Consider the following 19,577-nt stretch of genomic DNA (forward strand, 5'->3'; position numbering starts at 1 on the left):
CTGAGGCTGACACAGGTCAGGTGACATGCCCAGGGTCACACAGCTAGTAAATGAAACAGGGTAAAATGATAAACATGGAATTCCAGTGGAATCAAGACATTTATTTTTATATGTGAATGTGTGTCATTCTGGAAGGATATGTGATTTCATCAGTGCAGAAAGCTCTAGGTATAAGAAATGCCTTTTCCAATGAAGTCTAGGACTTTGAAATATGACTAAGGGTGTTGCTTAAACCACATAGAGATCCAGTGACTTGCCTAGGGTTACAGACTTACTGGCATGAGAGGGAGGGAGGATTCGAACCTAGGTTTTCCTGATTCCAAGCTCAGTGCTCTTATCTGATATGTCATGATGCCTCTACATGTGTGTCACATTCCTCTTGGAAGGGGCTTTGGATGCACTACACTCCATATTTTAAATTAAAATATGCTGTATTGAGGATACGTGGATTTGTTGGGGGTGGTTCAGACTTGAGATTTGATCACTGTAGAGGACTCAGTCAAGAAACATTTATTAAGTACCTGCTATATAACAGTCAATGTGCTAGATGCTGGGAGCATAGAAACGACAATGAAATAGTCCATGATCTCAAAGGGTTTATGTTCTATCAGAGGAGAAAACACACACACACACACACACACACACACACACGTGTGTGTGTGTGTTGTTGTTTACTTGTGTCCAGCTCTTCATGACTCCATGGACTATAGCATGCCAATTCTGTCCATGGGGTTTTCTTGGCAAAGATATTGGATTGGCTTACCATTTCCTCCTCCATTGGATTAAGGCAAACAGAGGTTAAGTGACCTGCACAGGGTCACAAAGCTAGTAAGTGTCTGAGGCCAGATTTGAACTCAGGAATGTAAGTCTTCCTGACTCTGGGCCAGCACTCCATCTACTGAGCCACTTAGCTTGCCTCCGTGTGTGTGTGCGCGCTTGTGTGTGTGTGCACATGCACAACTCCATTGCTTAATGTGGACACATTGGCAGGGGTACTGAAAGGTTCAATGACTTGCCAGGGTCATAAAGTTATAGATTTACATCTTATCAACTGAATTAATTAAATCCAGTTTGTTAACGCCTTCAATCTTTAACCTATTTCCATCTAAAAGTAAAGTATTTTGGAAATCAGAACCATAATCCAATTCCTTTAACAGAAATAGCCAATTATCTATGTATTCTGCTTAATTAAAGGATAAACACATATACTATGTAAATGTAAATAATCTCTAGTCACAAAAAAAAACACATAAAGAGTAGGCATATGTAACAATTGTTTAACATTTTTCACTTTGGAAAGGTTTCTTTTAATTATGCCCTTACTCAAAAATCTCCGAGACAAGCACACACATGTATGTATGTATGCATGTATGTGTATAGATAATTAAAATTCCTCAGGAAAACCCACAATATAATTACTAGTAAACTACATTAATGTATTACTAACAATTATCAAAATGTCCGAATATGGAAACCTAAAATGCTTGTTTGGTGCTATGCCTGAAAGACAAAGCAAAGTGGGGCCTGCACAGTAATTTGAGAAGAGAAGCTTTGTTAAGACATCCTTACAGATGCTACTTTACCATTAGGTTTACATGGAGATACCAGACAAACTCTTCACAGGACTGATTATTCACCACATTGTTTCTAGTAGGAAGGCCAACTGACACCAATAAGTAGAAGGCCTCTGATCCCAGCCCATGACCCAGGCCTTGTATTTATCTTGTATATGCTGATTAAAGGTACAAGTTATCTACCCTGACAGGAAGCAGACTCCTGGGGGGCAGTGGCTATTTCAGTTTTATCTCTGTACTCCCATACCTAGCAGAGTGCCTGGCATATATCACATGCTTAATCAATGCTTGTTTATTGATTGATTGACATTGGGTGCTTCTGGAGAACCCTAGTGAATATGATATAACCACCGTTCATCAAATACTTTAGTTCTTTGTCCCCCATGGGCCAGAAACCTATCGAGTCCATTTCCTCCCACTTTTTACCTCATGTCCATGTTCCGTTTTAGGAACAGAAATTTTTGAAACGGTAAAGTGAGGACTTGCTGTACGGGGACGTGTGTGTTCCACATGGACTAATCTTTCGGTCGTCAGGTCTGACGTTTTCTTGATCTGTGGGAAAACAAAAGTCAGTGATGATATTTACAAAATAACTTGCAGAGAAAGACAGAGTAAAACAGAGAAAACAGAGGGTACTCAGGAGTCTGACCTGTGATGATATGTGCATTCCCATTTGATCTGTTGTTGAGATATGTGTTTCAGAAGGCACTGGTACCACTGCGGGTTTGACTGCTTTAGGGACAACGTGAGGTTCTGAAGCTGGACGCTGGGGATGCTCAGTTACTCTGGTTGCGGAGATCTGCTCTTTATAACCATACTCCAAGGTTGTCTGTTGGCCGTATGATTCTTCGAAACGCCCCGGCTCTCGGGGCTCTCTCACACGGGCTTGATCGACTGCAGCGACAACGGTGGCCACAGCTTCGGCCTTTTTCCCAGTTCCCACCTAGAGATGACACATCCCAGGTTTAGGTTTGGTAATGATGGAAGCAAGCATGGGGTAAACATTTCCTTCTGGGTATACTGGCCAAAAGAAATACAAACAGGCGCGCGCGCGCACACACACACACACACACACACACATCTTCCTGTTTTACAGATGACATTAAGAGGCAGACACTTCACTTACATTACATAAAATGTACACACTTAGTAATGTATTTTTCTCACTTATTATTTCCTTAATTACGCATATATATTTATATACACTCAACATGCAAATGCTTTAATCACGTGAAACAATGAAATACATAAAACTGGAAGCATAAGCATGGGATAAAAGAGGATGTATCAAGACAATTTTGGGAAGATTAAAGATTATTGAGTAAATTGGATGATATAGGCATATAATATGTCCCTTTCTACCCCCAGTCCCCACATAATATAAACTCTGGACCCCAGTTCTTTTGTGGTATTTGTTTGCACTGATATTGCATTATTATCCTACATTGATCATTTGGTCTTGTGTGAACAGTCACCATATTCATAAAACACTCTTGCAAACAGTGATATCTTCATGTTCAGAGGAGCAGAGTCAATACAGAGATGTGTGTTTTGCATGCAAATATTAGATAACATGATAGCTCATGAATGCTCATTGAATGCATGAATACATTTGTGATTCCCCATGAGGAAAAACTCTTCAGATGTTAGATAGAATATCTCTATTAAAGAACACCAATGAAAATTTGCATTCTGCACCAGTGAAAGTACTCCAATGAAAAGAGAAATGTTTTCATGTGGAGAGAAATAACCTTTCCTTTCTCACTGATGACCACTTCCTTTTCACCATTATCAGGAGTCAGAGCTCTGTGATAGTCAATAGCACAGGTGGAAATGGTATATGTGGTTATTTTCTCATTTCTGAAGAGGGCTATGGATGGAGAAACAGCTTATGGAAAAAATGCTCTTTTTTAAAAAAAATCTTGTAAACCAGGAGGTTTTAAACCTGTGGTCCCTGAATTTGTTTTGGTAAACATTTTGATATCTGCATTTTTAAGAGAATCAGTTTCCATGGTAATCCTATTTATTTCCTTTTATGCATTTAAAAACCATATTCTGAGAAAGGGTCCTTTGGTTTCACCAGACTGCCAAAGGGATCCAAAATGATAAGAGCACTTGATCCAAAATGGTCCACGTACTACATTCTGATTAACAAAAAATAGTGTTTTACAATGCCAGACATTGACATTTGATAATGCTCGATGCAAGTGTGCATTGGCTGCAGAGGTATAATTATGCTTATCCAATGCAATGTAATAAGTGTTACAGAGTAGTCCAATAAGGTAATTTAGTTTCATTGTAATATAGATGGTGTGGATTACTAAGTTTTCAAATGGGCTATCTTCTTTTATTTAAAAATAACACTCTCAACAATTTAAAATATAAATGAATATGAGGATTTTAATTTTCTCCCCTGAAACAACTACATATCTAACCTGCCTCAGAGAATTGCAAATAGTTCCCTCAATTCAAATTTGCATCTTAAAAGAAAAATGCTTATGACTTGGTTCCATTATTTGTTGCTTTTTAGGCTGCTGACTTGATTGACACATGAAACTTTAAAAAGAATAATCTCAATGACTACTCTTATATCTTACATTTACATAGCACTTTACAGTATTCAAACTATTTTGTCTTCTTTTTCATTTCGGTACTATTATCACCATTAGGGGGAAGAGGGCTTAAATAGTTATTTCATCAATATGAGGAAATTCCAGTATGGAAATGTCTTGACCAATTGATGAATCAATCATTTAATAATAATTAAGTACTTATTAAGCATCTACTATCCACCTGGCACTGTGCCAAGCACTGAGTATCTAAGTGCAAAGGATGAAATAACATTTACAAAAAGCTTAGATCAGCAGCCTTTGTTTAATTTATCATTTTTATAAATTTGCCTGGGGCACTGAAAGGCTAAATAACTGATCCATGGATATAGCTATTATTTTCAGAAGAAGGACCTGAACACATATCTTCCTGATTTCAGGGCTGGCTCCCTATCTACTCCTCCACTCTACCTCTCTTATCTCCCACTTTATAGATTAGATTGCAGGCTTTCTAGACTATAGGCTCTAAGAGGCAAAGAAGTAACTGTTGGTCTCAATTTAAGAACAGACCATAAAAAGGAAAAAAATATTGATCATGGGAGAATCTTATTTGCTAACCAAGACCCTCATAGATCCTTAACCTTATAATCAGACTGACAAAAATTCTATTTTTTTAGTATGTAAATGTGCCTATCAAATGATAATTTACATGAGAATATCTTCTGGTGGTATGTTTCCATTTTTCTCATAGTGTTTTTTTTAATTTAACATGCAATATTTCAATACCCCAAATGATAAAAACATGTTTATAACTACCAAGTGATTTTTTAAAAATTCATACAAGCAGAAGAAAATTTTGAAATTAAAAGATGGTATTGAAGTGAGAGAACTATTCAAAGCAGACTGCAATTCACACATAGGAAATGGCTGTGAATTCATTTAGTGGACACAAAGAAAAAGCAACACAAACTGACTTTTCACCATGAGAAAGGCCAAGTGTCAGCCAGCTGGAGACTTCACTGGGTTTAATCATGTCTAGAATTTGTGTTGGGCAACTAAGCAATCAGATGGATCAACCAGACACAGACAAGACTGGATGGATTGTTTTGATGGCTGATGAAATATGATGAAACAATGTTTTGCACCACCATAGCATCGGTTTTCACCTCATCATGAAAAAGATGGATTTGTTCTTGAGCAGCAAATCCTTCTCTAGTCCTTGGTATTATATCTGACCCTGTGCTTTTGATGGTAGTGATTACTACTTTTGGTAAAGAAGAAGTCCTCTCAGCATCCATCGTCAGCTAATTTATGACAAAAATGAAACAGTTATTTTTACATAGCTCATTTAAAGGTTTCATGGAAATTAATTTTACAAATAGTTTGCCTATGTGAAATGTCCCATCAGAATGACTGTCATGCATAAGGTATGTGACTTGGCACAGAATGTTACATCCTTGGAATGACAACCTTTTAAAAACAAGTTTCTCTTAGAAATATAATTTTAGAAAAAGTCACTAAGACAGAGAGTAAGGTGCATGTTAATGAAAGAAAACAGTAAATATGTGAGAAAAGTACCAACAGAAATGAAGAAGTTAATTTCAAACTTAACTGCTAAGTTTTAAAGGAATAGATTATTATGAAGAAGGAAAATGGAATGTTAAGAGAAATTTATTGTGGTTTAGAGTGAAAGATGGTTCTAAAAGGAAGAGATTAAGGGAGGAAGGTCTCATATGGGCAAACAGCTATAGTCACCTTTTCATGGGTTATGTGTACTTGCTCTTGTTGGGTAGAAATTCCTTCTCTAGTTCTTGATATTGCATCCTGTTTGGACTTAGTGGTAGCAACTACTACAGTAGGCGCTGTGGTTTTCTCAGCTTCTTTTCTCATCTGATTTTTACAGTAAAGATAAAGATGAATGGTTCACAGGATTATAAGGAAAAATATTTGTAACTGGATTAAACACAAATGTAGAAATGTGGAGAGAGAAATTTAAATCAACTTATTGTTCCTGGTTTGAGGCAATATCTGGGATTCATGGTGCTCACACACACACACATATACAAAGCACGAATCCATTTTACAAAAAGTGGATGTGCCCACTAATTCATCACCAATTCATATCAGCATGTTTTATTTGGAAAGATTCTCTTGTAATCAATCTGCATGCAAAGAGACAATTTCTATCCCTGGAAGACATGTTAATCATGGAAAGTGGAAATGAATGATAAATTAGGAGGGAAGAGTAATATGTAGTAATATTAACAACAGACAAATATCCTGGTTCAGTAGGTGCTGAAAAATTAAATGTGTCAAAAAGAGAGGGTGTTAATAGTTCTTTTTTTATAATGATTGGCAGTGAAGTGTTAAGAACAGGAGATTTCACACCTATGATACTTATCATCACCTTTTCATGAGTAACATGAAACTGTTCATGTCTGACGGCCATTCCTTCTCTACTTCTCAGTGTTGTTTCTTGAACTTTGGCTTTAGCAGCTGCAGCTGCTATTGTAGAATGAGCAAGTTTCTCAGCTTCTTTCCTCATCTGATTATTATAGTAAAATAAAGATTTGAGCTCCATATGGTCCCAAACAAACATGGCATAATTTCAGAAGTAATAATGCAAGATGCAGGGATGTAGGATTACTAAAGAAGGAGTGACTAACTGCCACTTATAAAGATAGAAAATTATCACAATCATTGGGAATCATAATACATAAAAATATTAGCTGTAAATAAATAAAAATCTTCGTACTGTGATATATAAAAACAGATTTTAAATTGTATTAAAAAATCTTAGCCTTCATGCAAATGGCTAAAGATATTGATGAAAGAAAGAAAGGTAAGCAAGTTAATGAATGAAAATCAAATATGCAGGGAAAGTAATGGTAGTTGGTCAAATTTTTAAACCATTTTAGCTTTGGTTTCGGAAAGGAAAATACAGATTAATTCTTATATTTTTGAATAAATAATAGATTTGCTAGAAGAGTAAGTTGTCAGTTAATTTCACATTCAGAATGTCTGTATTCACCTTTTCTTGAGTTATACGTAATTGTTCTTGCTTAGTAGCCATTTCTTCTCTAGTTCTTGATATTGTTTCTTGTTCTTTGACTTTAGGAGTGGCAACTATGACTTTAGGTACCACTGTTTTCCTAGTTTCTTTTCTTATCTAAACATTAAAGTAAAAAAAAAAGAGGGGGTATAGGGAAAGAGTTAAATTCCATGTGGTCTATGACAAAGGCAATATAAGAAAAAAAGAGTGAAAGGTTAAGGAAAAAATGATGAAATTTCTTCCTATTCAAGGACATCTCTGTGAGAGTATTTCAATAGGACCTCACTGCAGCAAAATTGCTTGGATCTTCCATAATACATGCAGTGGCACATCTATTGAAAGCTTATGGATCCAATGAAATTTACAACGTCTCAGGTAAGACACCATTTCTTACAAGATTTTATAATGTGACCCCATCAATTTCATATAGACTGGCTTTTATTCTATGGAATTATTCCAACAGAATAACAGACAATAAGAAATACTTCTGGCCTTTTATTTCTTATAGTCTTGGATGTCATCTACTTCAATAGGAAGATTTTAAGAATTCAACTTGTGATAAAGTATTAGTAATCACTCAAAATGAAACCTTGGTGATTTTTAGAAATGGAAAATGGCTGTGAAGACAAGCAAAGGGGAAAATGTGATATAGAAAGTTTCTGATCTGGGGGGAAAAGTAATGACGAAGACAGGTGATGAACATGTAAAAAGTTTGCATATCGAACCATGCCACCATGAATTTCACATCTGTGGATGTAGCAGTATTCACCTCTCCATGAGTTATATGCATTTGTTCTTGTATTGTGACAAGCTCTTCTCTAGCTCTCAGCACTGTTTCTTGTTCTTCGAGTCTATCAGAGGCAGCTACCACCATAGCTACTGCAGCGCTCTCGGCCTCCTTCCTCATCTGATTATTTGAGTGAAATCAAAAGTTGAAGTTCATGTGCCCCAGAAAAAATGGCATGATGCCAGTAGAGAAGAATCAAAGAAAGGACAGAGGGAGGAAAACTCAACAGTCCCCCTCTCTTTCCCCTTCCCAAAGCCCAAGCTAGGTTGGATTAGCTTGTAATTCCTAATGCGAAAGCTTCAGCTTAATATGGATGCCTTTGGTTTTTAGGACTATTCTAAAAGCATGTTTATGTAGCACTATTAACTAACAACAACCCTATGGGATAGGTTGTGCTGGTGTTATCAACTCTTGGCTCTCTGAGTAGCGATCACAGTCATAATGGAATCTGCTTATCATCAGAAAATGGCAACCACAGCTTCTTTTGGTGGGTGGCAACTAGGACTTTTGCCGAAAACAAAGTCTTCCATTGACTTAGACAAGAAGGAAACAGCAGAATTTAGTCAGATGCCTATACACAAGCAGCGTTTTAACTCTTGGTGCCTTTTTAAAATCAATCTGAGATCCGGTAGTAAGAAGAGAAACATGGAACCAAGGCTGGGAACCGATAATAACACAGGCAATAAGGAAACAGAGGATAAAAGACCCATACCTATTTTTTCTTAAAATTAAACCTTGAATTTAGTGTGTGAAGTGAAAAGAGATAAGGGGAAAATGAAGGTTGTTTCCAGTTTTGTAACATATTTAGTGTTAGTGAGGCAAATCCTTGGTTCATGGGGTCAGAGAGTTTTTAGAACGGGAAGTCACTGTTTCTCTAAATAGTGAGTCAACACAACTTAGGAACAGCTGGCATTTCCATATCACTTTAGTACTTATAAAGCACTTTACATAGATTGACTCATTTGGCCTTCAAAACAACCTTGGGAGAGTGTAGCAAGAAGGACAAGCGTAATAGTGATAGTGATGATGGGGACACCAGCATTGATGTTGTGTTTGAATATATTCTGCTTATTGAAAGGACGTGGTGTTTGCCTGTGAACTAGACTTTCTTTGGAGAACTAGACTTACCGTTTCTTGAGTTACTTGTACTTGTTGCTGTCTTACTCCTTCAGCAGTTTTAGTTTCTTGCTCTTTAGATTTAGCAGCGGTAATTATTACCTTCGGTACAAAGGCTTTCTCGGTTTCTTTTCTCATCTGTTTTTAAATGATAATAAAAGGTCTTATTTTCTCTTTTTCTTAAATAAAAATAACATGATTTTTATTAAACTGCAAGGTGGTAAAGGAGGCCAGCTTTTTTTGTAGGTCTATACACTGAATTAAAGTAACATATAACACTGGTTAATATACTGATGTTTCTATTCTTGATGTCCTAAGACAATTATACTTGGATACAGAAGGGAGCATCCAGTACTGAGTCAGTGCTTTCGAAAAATAAAAATTCTCAATTTTTAAAAAAGGTTTTGTTTTTTTTCCACACTAGTTATCATTATATAGTAGAACATGGTATTCACATAGGTCCTGATTAGTGTGAACAAGGACTCCCCTAAAGTAGTTACATTATATAAATTCACACAGAATTTTTCCAGTGAGCTGGATCCAATTACCATATAGTTCCAGGCCTAGAGTCAGGAAGACTCATCTTCATGAGTTCAAATCCAGTCTCAGACACTTCCTAACTGTGTGACCTTGAGCAAGTTATTTAACTTTGCTTGCCTCAGTTTCCTCATCTGTAAAATGAGCTGGAAAAGGAAATGGCAAACCACTCCCAGTATCTTTGCCAAAAATAAATCCAAAATTCGGTCATGGAGAGTTGGGCATGACTGAAAAACAACCACTATGTGCCAGGTAACGGGACTAAATAATGGGGATATAAAAAGAGGTGCCCTCAATCTAATCAGAATGTTGTTGTTTTTTTCAATTTGTCAACAAAATATGACACTGATATACATACACAACAGACATTAGCAATGTACTTCACATACAAAATCATGATAGTCACCTTTTCTTGAGTTATATGTATTTGTTCTTTCTTGGTAGTAATTTCTTCTCTGGTTTTCAATTTTAATTCCTGTTCCTTGGCTTTATCAGTAGCAACTGCTACCTTGGTTGTAGCAGTCTTTGCTTCTTTTCTTGTCTAATTTTCATGGAGAAAAAGGAAAGGAATTCTTTAATTTACCTTCATCTAAAACATCCCTATCATATATCAATATTAAAAAATCATAAATATAAGATGCGAGAAACAGCATAGAGATGGGGGGAAAGAAGAAAAATTAGAGAGGTTTTGAAGTACATTAGTAACTAAATGTTACAGGAAATGACTCTGGGCTTGTAGGATCAATTTTGCCCTAGTGAGCAAGTTTCATTTAATATCCACTTGGAGGGTAGGAAAATTTCAAAGCATATGCTTTGAGAGAGAATCCAGTCCCATGGAGGAACACTGTCATATCTGTCCCTACCTCAGTTAGAGATCCTGTCCTGTCTCAGCTAGAGACATGATTCAGCTGTAGGGCAAAGATTCCTGACCTGGCTCTGCTGTCAACTTGGAGTAGAAAACTGCCCAGGGCAGTAAGTCTCTTGCCTAGATTTTAGCTTCCTACTCTGTCAAATAAATGAAGAACTAGGATCCCTGATGGCTTTAACTTTTTAAATTCCATGATGATGACTCTCCTCAGGGAAATGTCATTGAAACAGAATCAATTAGATGATTTTCTAGACTCAGAAACAAAGAGAAGATGTAAATAGGTAAATTTAGTCTTGAGGTTAGGAAAACCTTCATAACAATTAGACCTATCTAAAACTGGAATGAGTTGACTGGAGGGGATAGGTTCTCCTGTGTTAGAGGTCCTCAAGCAAAGGTAGGACAATCATTCATAGGGAAATTCTTGTTCAGGTATATGTTGGGCTACATGGCCTTCCAGATCTTTTCCAACTCTCAGTTTTTGAGATATAGTTCATTTAGTAAGAGTCTGGATTACCTCCAGATATGGGGCCAAGGCAAGTTAGCCCTTATGACATGTGGTTTGTGTCCACAGACTATAATTCCTTCCCTAACAACAGCCTTGCAAATGCAATTAGAGAGTTTAAAAAAAGGCAGAGAGCAGTAACCATTGTGCAAACTAAGCAAAACTTATTTCCTACTAATAGAAAGAAATCTACCTCCAAATAACTATACAAAGCAGGTCAGGAAAATTCTCATGATTCCATGAGTTTCCTAGACTAGCTAATGCCCATGGTCTCATGGCTACTGTCTCTTCCTACTTGGAATAATCCCAAACAAATAGAGTCCCTATACCAGCATATGCTTTGAGAGATAATCCTATCCCATGGAGGAATGCTATTCTATCTGTCCCTACCTCAGTTGGAGGTTCTGTCCTGTCTCAGCTAGAGACAGGATTCGGCTGTAGGCTTGCAGGAAGCCAGACTTCCTTCAGACTATTATCAACATCTACAAACTCAAGGTCACCTCTACACATCAGGCAGTAGTATAAACAGATTGCATGAAAATAGCTTTTGCCTGAGATAATGGCTTAGCAATCCTCTGACTTGTACTGTTCTGGCTAGTTCTCTAACCTTCCCCGGACTCTGAACCATGTCTGCTTAGAACTATGCTGCCTACTGGCCCCTTCTTCCTCAGTTGGCATCCTGGACGTGACTCATAGGATCTTCCTATCTCTTCCTTCTTGCCTTAATTAACTTCCATGGACAGGATATCTTCCTCCCCTTTTGTAATATATTCGACTAAATCTCCCCACCTCTCTTTGCTCTTCTTGCTGACCTCTTACCTTCCTGACCCTGGGTACCTGTCAGGACCTCTCTTTTTAGATGGATTCCTGTCCAGCACCCTTTCTAGCTGCCTCAATCTCATCATCACCTGAACTTCCACATTAGGGGCCCTGAAGAGAAGTCAGGATGTGTCTACATCACTACATGGGTCTACATGGAGTTAGAATGGGTCTACGTTAAGTATAATGACCAAGCTTGGTTCCTAAGGAGAAGTATGGAAATGTACCACCCTCCCTTCTTTTCAGAGGTGGGAGGCTATGCATGAGAAACACTGAATATAATGTTGGAACTGGATGATGCGTTGGTCAGCATCATTGAATTTTTTCTCTTTCTTTTGTACTTTTTGTTATAAGGGATGGCTCTTTGGTGGGGAAAGAAGGGAGATATATATTTAAAAATGAAGGTGATGTAAAAAAAGATAATTTTTAAACAAAATTAGTCTATATTCATTTATCAATCCAACAAGGATTTATTGCGGGGGTTTCCTGTTGGAATAGTATAGTTCCAGCATAACCTCGGAAGGGCCGAATCATCGTGTTTTGTCTAATGTAAAGGACATGGTGACATGAAGAGGAAGGGCAGCCACCATCACCGCGCCTCCTGTACCTGCTCTTGAACAGGTTGCACGTGCACTGCAGTCGTGGTTGTCCTCATCGCAGTCTGTTCTACAGCACTTGTTACTGGTTCTCTCACTCTTGCCATATCAACTGCGGCAACAACGGTTGCAACAGCTGCACTTTTGTCAGCTTCTTGTCTCACCTAAGGGAGGGACACCAGGAGATGTTATTTTCTTAGGTGGCAAAGACTGGGACACAACAGACAGAAATGGATGAGAGAAAGACACATATAAGAGGGCATCCAAGCACTCAGATGCTACTTGAAGGCTTGAGAAGTCAAAACATTCCAGTTTAACAGCGACACTCACAACTAATTGATGCATCTATCGAGTTTGAGCCACATTAAGTCCTTCATTATTCTCCTCCATTTTTAGAGACAAATGCATCTTTATATGACTGATGACCACTAACCCCCAATCTCTTCAGCCTAAATAATAGAATCTGGTACTAATGTTCAGAATGATCAAAGACAATGACTAACGCACAAAAGAAACTTGTTCTACCTTAAACTCCTTCCTTACCTCTTTAGCACCGGTGGCTACAACTCCAGCAGCAAAGGCTGCACTTGCAGAAGTGGCGGATGTAGCGCTGACTTCAGCCCCAGCAGCTCCGCTGATGGTCACTTGCTCTTGGATACCATATTTTCCTTCCCATCTTTCTTCGGTTCTAATCTGTGTTGAACTTGTTACTGTAGTTTCCCTCATCTGTGATTCAGAGGTAGCTACATAGCCCTCTTGCTTCCAAGGGGGAGGCACCTCAGGACCAGCAGCCACAGTGGTCTGTGTCTTCCGCGCCAGTAATGGGGACTTCACAGGTCTGATGGGTGATGTGGAAATCCTTCCAGCTGGAGACACAGATCTGGTGAATAAAAAGGTAGATGGCATCAATATATGCCAGCTCATAAAAATTCCCATCAGGGTTTGATTCCTGGGAGGAAGATCTGAAGCTGCTTTGATCTGTATCTTTTCAAATGTCTCATTAACCCATTTCAATTATTCTACAGACTAAAAAAAGTGATTCAAAATAATTTGATTCATATCTTAGTAAGTCTTTGTCTTCTATAATGTAGCTGCACAAGAGAAATATATCAAACTCCATGGAAGAATATGTCCCATATATTAGAACCTTTTAGTATCTTCTTTCCTCCCTCACAATAGGCAAATGAAGATGGTTAAGGATGCTTCCCTCGAGATCCAGTCAAATGATAGTGTTCATGTAACTCAAATGTCAAAAAATGAAATGTGTGTACACATATATGTATATATTATATTACATTATTAAATCTATGATTTACTGATTAAGGGAACTCCCAGATGAGGAGATCCCTTTTGTCAACACAGGTGGACACCTTCATTGTAATTTATAATGTCAGAGAGTTGCTTGTAGCATTGGGAGATTACTTGTCCAGGGGCACACAGAGGCAGGTCTGGAACTCACTTCTTTCTGGCTCTTATGCCAGGGTTCTCTCTCTCTCTCTCTCTCTCTCTCTCTCTCTCTCTCTGTCTCTTTCTGTCTCTCCCCTATGGTCTCTTAATTCATCCATGGGATAACCACTAATGTACTCCACAATACTCTCACTGCTCATTTATTGTCCTCTCTTGTCAGTCCTTCTTAATTTTAGCTGAATTTACTTTACTGCCCTCTCTAACCTTACTGTATTCTAGTCTTTTTAAAAATAGTCTTCTAAATTACCATGAAAAAGGGTTAGCACAGAACCTAAGGCTTCCATATTTCTTGGTTACATCTTTAGTGTTGTCATAAACCATGGTTTTAATTAAGTTGTCTTCCTACATAATGGACTGGAATGCAAACCAGAGTTCCTGGGGGCCCAGAAGCAAAGTCCAACTGCGAGGATGGATTGTGGGATTCATTGGCGAAATATTGCTACAGCCATCGGTGTTTCTTACCAATTTAGAACTAGAGAGTTTGGGGGCAATTCCCTAAGCAGCTTCCAGATAGTAAATGATTTTTAATAATTTATTGAATTCTGATCTGATTGAGGCTTTACTGTAACTGACGCTCCAGGTGGCAGTGTTGCCTTGATATCCCAGCCCTTTGCAAACTCTGCATAGAGATAAATGTTTATAAATTTACCCTGGCAGCTACCAATCCCTGCATAGAGTATTTAACTTGAACTGCTCATAAATACAACAGCTATTTTATTCCAATTAGTGCTCAAGGTACAGTTGCTATTTGCTACTAAATTAAAATGGAAATTAACAATAAGTTGCAACATTTACTGCAGTTTAGTGGGAGAGATACTTAATCGCTTTGTCTTTAAAAGGGCTCTTTTGCGGAAAATCAATTCTTTTTTTTAATAAATGAAGTTGTAATCAAACTTAAGAGATACTTAGAGGAAACAAATCTCTGCTTTACAAATGGCTACATCTTAAAAAAAGAAAAACCACCATCACAACAAAGGGCAGTGAGGAGCACTTTAGGCCTACTTGGTACAATGGTACAGGTGCTATATTTGTTATCAAAGGATCTGGGTTCAAATCCCGACTCTCCTCTTATTCTCCGTGTGACTTTGGGCAAGTTATGTTTGGGCCTCAATTTCCTCACCTGTAAAATGAAGCGGTCAGACCAGATGACCTCTAAGGTTCCCTCGGTTCTAGATTTATCACCTGATTGAAGGTGGGCATCGTAATGCTGGGACCTTTGATTCAGTGCTCTTATTGTATTGGGGCAAAGTAGACTGCCTCAGACGAAAACATGAAGGACCAGAACAACACAGGAAGGGTGTCCAATCAAATCCCACCCCCACACCTCCATCCTCATACAAGTGATTAGCAACAGGCTTCAGGTGAGCCAATAACTGCGAAAATCAATGTAATTTAATTCATCAGAGAGAAGTGCTCGTTTTTGTTGCTACAATAAAAAATCCCCAGTCCCAGTTGGATACTATGGGCCTTAGTCAATGTAACATGTTTGCCTTTCTCTGCAAACAAAAACATAATGAAACTAAACAGACCTTTCAATTCCTGGGTGACCACTTTTCTTCTTCTAAATTGGCACATTTTCTGACTCAAGTTTGAATAGAAAATTCTTGGCAAATAATTTGAATGTCCACTTATGAACTCCCAGTCCTGGTCCAAGTGATCGTGGGGATCAGCGTACCTCAATACCCATTGTGTTCTGACAGACAGGAAATTGTGTGCTATTAGGACTATAATTTGATGATGGACAAACTTGGAGTCAGGATGAATTCAACTAGAATTTCATGTGAAAGTGAGGATGGATTTGAGCTTGAGTTTTCAACAGAAGCATTCCCTATGACATCCTGCCTATTGTCATCCAACCCAGACAGAATGTCCTCTGTGCTCTAAGATGGGACTAGGAAGGAGAGTACATCTCAGGGAAGGGATTTGCCAGTTTAGCCATTGCTATGAGTTTGCAGCTTTTCTTTCTTTGTTGAATGTTCGGTTTCGTATGAAAGGTGGCATAGAAGATAATGTCAAAAAAGAAAAAAAGAAACAGTAGCATTTATTTCCCATAAATCTCTATTGCTGGGTAAAAATTTTTATCTGTTTTCCTCCTTTACAATTTAAAATCCTATCAAGAAATATTTAATCTTTTTATTCTACATTTTATAATTTTACAGGGTCTTTGAAAACTATTCAAATTACCTAAATCCATTAGCTGCAATTCCCATATTGAATATAAAATATAAATAAATATACAGAATATATATACATACAGAGTATAAGTAAATATATAGCAATAGAGATGGGGACTAGATCTGAGATTTCATTGATATGAGAACTCCCCCCCCCCAAAAGTTTATAGTTTTAAAGAGTTGCCTGAGGCACAGAAGGTTTAAATAGCTTCCCCAGAGAAACCCAGTCAAAAGGTTAAAGGCAGAATTTGAACCTAAGTCTTCTTGATTTTGTGTTCAGATCTCCAACATCTACTCCATGCTGCCTCTCATAGGGTTTATGGTAGTGGTTGTTGTTCAGTTGTTTTCAGTTGTGTCAGACTCTTCATGACCCCATTTGGGGTTTTCTTGACAAAGATACCAGAGTACTTTGCCATTTGTACCAGTTTCCATAACAAATTTATGAATGTAATGAATTTCTACTCTTGAAAAAATTCCCCGAAATGAACCAATGGGATATTTGGAAGAAATATAGGACATTAGAGCTGTTAAGAACCAAAAACAGATCCTCTAAGCTAAATCTGTCATTTTTCATATGAGCAAATGGAGGAGCTGAGTGACTGACCCCATGCTTCACTCAGGTTACACAGTTAGGAGCTAGTGTTCTTTCCAAATGCAAACAACAGAGACAGCACGGTATAGAGGAGAGAGAGAAGGCTGGCTTTTGGAGGCAAGACAACCTCCCTCTAGTGCTATTTCTGTCAAGCACTGCCTGTGTTAGTCCGAGCAAAGTCACACTGTGTCTTTGTCCACAGGCAACTCTCTGAGGTTATAAATTGCAAGAGAGTTGACAATCTGAATTGGTAGATAGGAAACTCCCTATAGTGATGAAATCACAGGCCTGGATAAAAACAAATAAACAAACAAAATCTGTAAATATTGAGTAATTTAAGCCAGGGAAAAGCTGGCCAATAACTCTTTGATTCACCCAATCTATAGTTTCTCCAGAGCTGTAACTACGGGGACACAACCATGGTTTTTCCTGCAGCACCAAAATTTATAGAGTACAAGTCACACTTATGTTCCTTCAAAAGAACTTAATGAATTTATCTCCTAGTTAGCAAGAATAATTAATTAATATAGGAAGGCAATAGATTGTGTGTGTGTTTCCTGTCCCCAGCTATAGTATTCCAGGTGAACTGCTTTCCTTTCCCCCTACCAAACAGAAATGCTCTATCTCCATGTGTTCTGAGGTGTCACCCATGTGGATCAGAGTCCGTGGGGCTCTCTCCTTCCCAAGCTGGATTTTTCTTCAGAAGTTCACTTGAGAACGCTTTCCCTACTACTTGCCCTGAGGGAATTTTGTGAAACTTGCCTCTTGCACATTTTGTGGAGCATGTTCCAAATGTGAAAAATGTTTAGTTATGTCATTATTTTCCCCCACCATGTACTACATTTTCAGTTGCTTTCTCCATCATTTCTTTGATAATTTATCAGGTATAGCCTCACCGAGTAGAGCCAGTGCAGTTAACAAGATTTCCTTTACCTGACAGGAGATGGGGTTGGCGCCCGCACATGTCTGACGGGAGATGGGGACTGTCTAATGGGGGATGGAGACTGTTGGCGGCTCAGTTGGACTTTAGCAGCGATGGATGGTGGAGTTGGTGATCTTGACTTAGGCTTAGGAGGTATCCTTGGAGGTGTTTTGTGGGGCAGCTGTTGTCCGGTGGCACCATCTATGACCATTTCAACAGACGCAATTGATCTGGCATCAAAGTGGGCTTCAATTTTCTGTAGAGGATTACAGTGATAATAATGAGGAGGAGGAGGAAAAGGAGGAGGAGAAGGAAGAAGAGGAGGAGGAGGACCACTGATTAGAACAGCAAGCCGAATTACTAGAGAACTAGCAAGAGGGTGGGGAAAAGTACCTTTTCAATTCGAGTTTGTCTTGTTTGGGAAATCTGAGCAGTCGAAACAATTGTTTTTGTCTTTTTAGCGGGTATTACATCTTCGCCTGTAGGAAGGAGAAGAGAAACGTTTAGAAGGATCAACAACAGCCCAGTCTATTTTAGGAAGAACATAAACACTGGCTACAAGCAAAATCAATCCAATTCTATGGTCCTTTAAATAGTTGAAAAATGTGGAAAGACTTGTATTGCCCGTAAATATTAATTAGGTCGGTAAACTGAAAACGTATTTGTTATACAAGACTGCACAAAGAGCTATTAAAAACAACTCAGCCTCTAAAATAAGTCCATCAGTTGTCTAAACAAGAGGATGCTGGATTGAAAATTCAAATGGCTGCCTCTGAATTCCTTTTCATTTTTATTGGCGCCAAATCTGCCCACTCCCAAATTACCTGCACAGCTGCCAATTCTGGCACACCTACATCCTAGGGTCTTTCCTCTGGAGGTTAGAATTTCTACCTAGTGATGATTTCAAAGATCTCCTTTGAGCCAAGGACCTCCTCTGTCTTTACTTTATCAGTCTGCACTAATTTATAGCATTTGGATTATCTAATAGGATCTCTAAATCATCCCTGACAAACCATTGTCATTGGTTTTGAATCTTCTTAAGCAAACAAATCTTATTCTTTGCCCCTCATCTTTCTAGCCATTCTTACTGCTGATCATGACCAGACACATGGAGAACACATGAACATGGGAGACATAAAGAGGAAATCAGGGAGGGTCCAGGTGCTGGGGATTCTAATTTGTTACCTTGAACCAGTAATTCTGCGGTTGAAGTAGCTCTTCCTACGCTATTCGTAGCATTTACTGAATAGGTTCCAGAGTCTTCAGGATAAGCTTCTGCAATTAATAAGCTGTAGAGGTTGCCTTCTTGTGAAATCTGAAAATCAAAGGAGCTTTGGATTTCTGCTCCGTCCCGATAGAACTTCACCACAGGTGTAGGGATTCCAGTCACTCTAACATCCAGGCGGACTTGGCTTCCTTGTCTCACGGTCATGCTCTGTAGTCTTTGTACGAAGTTGGGGGGCGCTGTTTCTGCTGCAATTTGGACAAGAGAAGGAAGGAGGGGAAATTGAAATCAGTGCTACCAAATTCTCTACGGCAATGCCCCGAGACACTAATTGCAGAAGCAGCCAGCGAGAGGCAGCCAGGTGGTGTAATAGAGTGACAGGAAGACTTAAGTTCAAATCTCAGATGCTTACTAGCTGTGTGGCCCTGGCCAAGTCACTTAACCATTGTTTGCCTCAGTCTCCTCATTTGTAAAATGGGAATCAAAATAGCACCTACCTCCCCGAGTTCTTATGAGGCTCAAACAAGAAAATATCTGTAAAGTGCTTAGCACAGTGCCTGGAGCAGAGTGATGCTAGCTATTGTTATTGTTAACTGTTATCATCTTGATGGTTTAAGAATGCACTCTCTCCAGACTTGTAGATGAGTTGCTGATTTGAGCATCCTTAATACTGTACTTGAACCCAATGGAGATAGTACATGACAACAAAGACTGCTTTAGAAAGCACAGAAATCTCACTCTGGGGCTTCCTGGTCTGGACGATTCAGCATTGCCACATTGATTTGATAAGATTTCTT

The 19,577-nt window shown here is 38.5% G+C and overlaps 1 protein-coding gene across 1 annotated transcript in view; it reads right to left on the reverse strand.

The window, feature by feature from the left end:
• Positions 1–19,577, reverse strand: part of TTN (titin) — a 327,155-nt gene that overhangs the window by 292,355 nt on the left and 15,223 nt on the right. The window contains exons 4-15 of the mRNA XM_036744026.1: positions 18,741–19,028; positions 17,949–18,034; positions 17,567–17,811; positions 12,944–13,280; positions 12,412–12,564; positions 10,022–10,156; positions 9,091–9,216; positions 7,945–8,082; positions 7,155–7,292; positions 6,531–6,668; positions 2,224–2,517; positions 2,001–2,126 (exon numbers count right to left, since the gene is read on the reverse strand). Coding sequence (XP_036599921.1) covers positions 2,001–2,126; positions 2,224–2,517; positions 6,531–6,668; positions 7,155–7,292; positions 7,945–8,082; positions 9,091–9,216; positions 10,022–10,156; positions 12,412–12,564; positions 12,944–13,280; positions 17,567–17,811; positions 17,949–18,034; positions 18,741–19,028 — 2,204 coding nt within the window. The remainder of the gene's footprint in view (positions 1–2,000; positions 2,127–2,223; positions 2,518–6,530; positions 6,669–7,154; positions 7,293–7,944; positions 8,083–9,090; positions 9,217–10,021; positions 10,157–12,411; positions 12,565–12,943; positions 13,281–17,566; positions 17,812–17,948; positions 18,035–18,740; positions 19,029–19,577) is intronic.

This window comes from Trichosurus vulpecula, chromosome 2 (assembly GCF_011100635.1).
Source record: "Trichosurus vulpecula isolate mTriVul1 chromosome 2, mTriVul1.pri, whole genome shotgun sequence".
NCBI lineage: Eukaryota > Metazoa > Chordata > Mammalia > Diprotodontia > Phalangeridae > Trichosurus > Trichosurus vulpecula.